Source organism: Propithecus coquereli, unplaced genomic scaffold (genome assembly GCF_000956105.1).
Source record: "Propithecus coquereli isolate 6110/MARCELLA unplaced genomic scaffold, Pcoq_1.0 Scaffold35, whole genome shotgun sequence".
NCBI lineage: Eukaryota > Metazoa > Chordata > Mammalia > Primates > Indriidae > Propithecus > Propithecus coquereli.
In genome coordinates this window covers 8,402,884-8,407,985 of record NW_012149174.1, presented here as the reverse complement: position 1 = coordinate 8,407,985, position 5,102 = coordinate 8,402,884, and the positions used below count along the sequence as shown (strand labels likewise).

At 35.8% G+C, this 5,102-nt stretch overlaps 1 protein-coding gene across 1 annotated transcript in view; it reads right to left on the bottom strand.

Annotated features, from left to right (window-relative positions):
* The window catches only part of ITGA4 (integrin, alpha 4 (antigen CD49D, alpha 4 subunit of VLA-4 receptor)), a 90,513-nt gene that overhangs the window by 61,981 nt on the left and 23,430 nt on the right, over window positions 1–5,102 (bottom strand). Inside the window, exon 10 of the mRNA XM_012651138.1 lies at window positions 2,286–2,397. Within this exon, the coding sequence (XP_012506592.1) occupies window positions 2,286–2,397 (112 nt within the window). The remainder of the gene's footprint in view (window positions 1–2,285; window positions 2,398–5,102) is intronic.

Genomic DNA, 5,102 nt, shown 5'->3' with positions numbered 1-5,102 from the left:
ATCCGCCTGCCTCAGCCTCCCAGAGTGCTAGGATTACAGGCGTGAGCCACTGTGCCTGGCTGAAGTCCTCATCTTAAGTCTCATGGACAGAACACTTTCTGTCCTTCACACCACTAGAAAATTGTCTAGAATTTTCTCAGGTGCTAGAGTGATTTTGACAAGGGGATGTGCCTATTGTCCATGACAGTTTTATATTAATAACTATCTGATTACCAGACTAATTCAGGTAGGTTTGTCACTTTTTTTTTTATTTCAGCATATTATGGGGGTACAGATGTTTAGGTTATGTATGTTGCCCTTGCCTCCCCACTTCCCCCCCAAGTCTGAGTTTCAAGTGTGCCCATCCCTTGGATGGTGCGCATTGCACTCTTTGTGTATGCAAATACCTGTCCCCCTGTCCTCCCTGCCTGACATCCAATAGATGTTATTCTTATATGTGCACTTATGTGTTGATCAGTTAATACCAATTTGATGGTGAGTACATGCGGTGCTTGTTTTTCCATTCTTGGGATACTTTACTTAGTAGAATGCATTCCAACTCTATCCAGGAGTATACAAGAGGTGCTATATCACCACTGTTTCTTAAAGCTGAATAGTACTTCATGGTATACATATACATTTTATTAATCCACTCATGTATTAATGGACATTTGGGTTGTTTCCACATCTTTGCAATTGTGAATTGTGCTGCTATAAACATTCGGGTGCAGGTGTCTTTCTTATAGAGTATCATTTGTTCTTTTGGGTAGATGCCCAGTAATGGGATGCCACAAAAATCATTTCTCATGTGTGTGTATCACATGTTTTAGCACATTCAAAATAGTGAAAGGTCTTCCTCGAATATGTTAATTAAAACAAGACATAGAGTAGAGGAATCACAAGTAAACAAAGTATTTTACTAAATGATTTTGTGTTTTTAAAAGAATCATATCTGATATCATACATGAAACATCAAGATGTATAAACATAGTTTTATCCATAGACTTTATCAGATAGGATCCTTAAATTCGCCACTAAGTAAGGTTTATTTTTTCATGTCTTAACCTCGTTTTTCATTTGATCATAAAACTATAAAAAAGGATGCCATTACTTTCATTTTCATTTATTATGGCGCACACTGTATACCTAGTATGGTACATCTGACCCAGAATAAAGGTTCAGTAAGTATCACAAAATTGCTGAATACTTGTGAAATGTAACATCAATATTAATAAAATTTCATACGTTTTATTATTATGTGTAATCATAAAAAATATCTACATATATTTTTTCATTTTCAAAATTGTAAAAAAAATCCAGAAATGGTAATATTTGTGTACCAAATTACACTATTTAATATTTTAGAAGGTTCATTGGAAGCTTGTATTCAATAATTTTCTTATAGAATAATGTATTTTGTACATTATTCATTTATACATTTGTAAAATTTGTATAACTCATTCAAGACATGATTCTGAGTACTAAAAGTAAGTATCAAATACTTACTCACTGAACTCTTAAAAAATTGCACACTCTCCTCTCAAACCTATTCATCATTTTATGCAGTTTTAACAGACTTGTTTACCACACAGTACTTGGTCAAAAAAAGCAAATTTTAAGAGGAACACAGGTCGACATAGGCACTTCAACAACAGGGCCGATTATCCAGGGCCATGTGCAGTTATAAGAGGACCGTCTATTCAATTATTGAAATACTTCTCTATCAGAGGATAAATAGCCACAGTCCCTGAGTTTCTTCACAGTTGCCTCCTCACCACTGCTCAGAACTCTGGCCTGGAATTCCCCAAATCCTCCCACAATATGGCTACAAGGAATGTCTGGCACAGCAGGAGGCTTCCAGAACCCTGCTCCGGCTCTGCAGCCAACCTGTTGGGTTTGGTCAGTGTTTTCACTGTACTGATACCATGGTTCAATGAGTCTATGGCACATATTTCTCAGAAACTCCACATTATTTCTGAAATCAGGATTCTCCTTAAAATAGAAAAATGGTGCATGTCGCTATTTAATGGGCATTTTGTAGGGGCATATAAATAATAATGCAACTTCTAATCAGTGGTGCCTTAGAATCAATGAAATAAGCATTTTGAATATCATCTGTCATTAACAATGGTAGGATCAATAGCTGACAATTGAGAAGTCAGAGGCAACACTAAAAAGAAAACTTAGCATACCATTCTGGATCCATTTTCTATAGACAGGCAAACAGTACAAAACTCCAATCAGATTATCTTCCGTGAGCCATCCCAAAAGTGGAATCACATACCAAATTAGATAATTTTAATTACCTTCAAAGCCATCATTGTCAATGTCACCAAGATTAACTATGGATTCCCCAAATCTTGCAGCATATTTGTCACTTCCAATGAGTTTGGTTTCCATTTCATTCATTACCGCTCCCTAGAAAGCAAAGGAGAAAAAAGGTGTCATTATAACACTCCCTGACAACTTTACACATGATTTACTGTTGTAATTGGATATGGATTTTTTCTAATGTGTCAAACAAGTTGGACAAACTACAGACTGAGCTTTAGTACACACATCTCAGTTCAATTCAATAAATATTTATTGAGTCTGTCAACACGTAATAGTATGATTAGAGCTCAGAGGACATAAAAATTGTCAAACTCATGATCCCTAGCTTTGAAAATCCAATAAATCATTTTGATAATTCAATTTAGCAAATATTTATTGAGCTCCTACTGAAGACAATGCACTATGCAAAGAGTGAACAGGTGAAAGGGGACAAGGTAGCGTGTGTATAAAACACACTCCCTTTCCTCAAGAAGCCCACGGTTACACGGAGGACTTAGTACAAGCATGTAAATAACTTAGAAGTACAAACTGCTTTAAAATAGCAAGAGACAAGAAAAGAATATCTAATTGTGATAACAGATTTCATAAAGGAGATGGCATGCGAGGTGGCTACTGAAGGGTAAGTGTAACTTTGACACACAGAGAAGACTACCAGCAAAACAAATTCCAACGGATTTGGCTATAATGAATGTGATGTATAATATTAATAAATGAGATTAAAAAGTCGGATTGCAGTCTTATGGTGTAGCATTTTGATTGTGGAGGAAAACTTATTCTTAATTTAGTGAACAACAGGAAACCACTGCAGGTTTCTGAGTTGAGGAACGACATAACTGAAGCTGGCCTTTGGAACCTTATCCTAGGAGCAATGAGCATGGGTTGGTCAATTTCCAACTTCCTAGGATTTAGGAAGATGCATTATTATAATAAGACATTTAATAATGTTACAATAAGCTGTTAAAATAATAGCTACCAGATCTCTTTGAAAACTTTGATTATGTCAGTCCCTTGTATTAAAAATAAATCTACATAGCACACATCAAAGATCTTTTCCTCTTCCCAAACAAACTTATTGGTCATTCCCTAAGTATACATGTGTTCTTCCCTTGTGAGGTATCCTTCACCTTTTATTTTCCAATTGAAAAATTCCTATTTTTGTCTTGCTAAAATACTACTTCCTCCATGAAACCATCTTGACCCAAAGGGAATCACTTCTTCCACTTTGTATCTACTCATAATGTGCCATTTACCACGTTGTATTCTATTGTTAACTCCCACGTTTGGTGCCTTCACAAGATTCTGAGGTCCTGGGAGTCAGGGCTAAAATTATTCTCAACTCTTTTCACAGTCCTTGTTACATTTCAGATACTCACTAAATATCATTTATTTTATATGAACTAAGATGACTGGGAATCATCTCTATAGATGTAATCACTGACACCAAAGAAGTGAATGATTCTATCAAAGGAATAAGGGACGAAACAGCTCGGCTCCTGGGAAAATGCCCAAATCAAAGAGTAGATGGAAGATGCTGCTCCAGGGAGGACACACAAGGTACAGACTTAAGACAACACAATGGTATTGAACTTTTGGAAGGAGAGTTTCAAGAGGAAATGGTGATCACTCTTCCTTATCATTCTCCAGTCACAGAAATCTGTGAGTAAGAGTTTGCTGGGTACTCCTGATAGCTATTTTAGTAGAAGCAGGTGAAAGCCAGAGTCATTCAGGTATCATTCTTTCTTGAGTTCATTCAAAAACAGTATCAGAGCACCTACACGCCCAGACTCTTCCAAGTTCTCAGGAAACAGCAGTAAACAAGACAAACAATTCCTTTCCACGTGGCATCCCTGCTCCAGTAGACAGACAGAAAAACAGCAAACCAAATAAATGTAAATACATAAGACCACTTAGTAGTCAGTGCCATTTCAGAGAGTTGAGAAATCGCTGGTTAGATGGGGAACAAAGGAAGACTAATCTGCACCAGAGGATTTAAAAGCTGAAATCAATTATTAAATTAACCCCAGTGATCAACAGTGGTGCCTCAGGGTAGGCAAGAGGGAAGAATAGGAGAGTAGCAGTGATAGGGCTTCTTCCTTGCCCTTGAAACAAAGGAGTTCTACTTTTACTTGTTTTCTTAATGAGATTAAGATTTCAATGGGGGAAAAAATTCTATATTGCTTTAAGTATATGTATATATGCTATTGTGTAAAGTGTTCTCAAAAAAAGTTTAGTTGTAAAGAAAAAGATAAATTTGCAGCATGAAGATGTAGCAAGTATAAGGAAGACCATTTATGGAAAAGGAAATATGAAATCTCTATGGAAGGAAAATTATCTGATACCACTATTAATGAGATTCTAATGATAACTGTGTAGATGATATGCCTTTACTATTAAATTTAGGTTTAAACACAGTCTAAGAAATCCCAAAACATAAATAACCTCCCAGCTTTATATTTTTAACTTTGAGAATCTTCCAGCTTTATAAGACTAGAGGGTTCTCTCTCTTAAATTGTACAGAGAGTTCAGTCTGATGCTTAGTATAAGAACTTATTAAATGTTCTCAAACCATTAAACATAGTTATAAATGCCTTCTTGAAACAGATTTTACTTTGTTGAATCCTGACTAAAAAATGATGTGTCAGAGGAAATGAATCAATTTTCTCACAATCCTGCTCTTATTTTCAAATCAAAGGAACAGGCAAAGAAGACCCCATTAAAACCCTATCAATTTTTTTGTTTTAATTTCAAGAAGTTACGATTGCAAGATAAGGCCAGTAGAACTCTTTAAA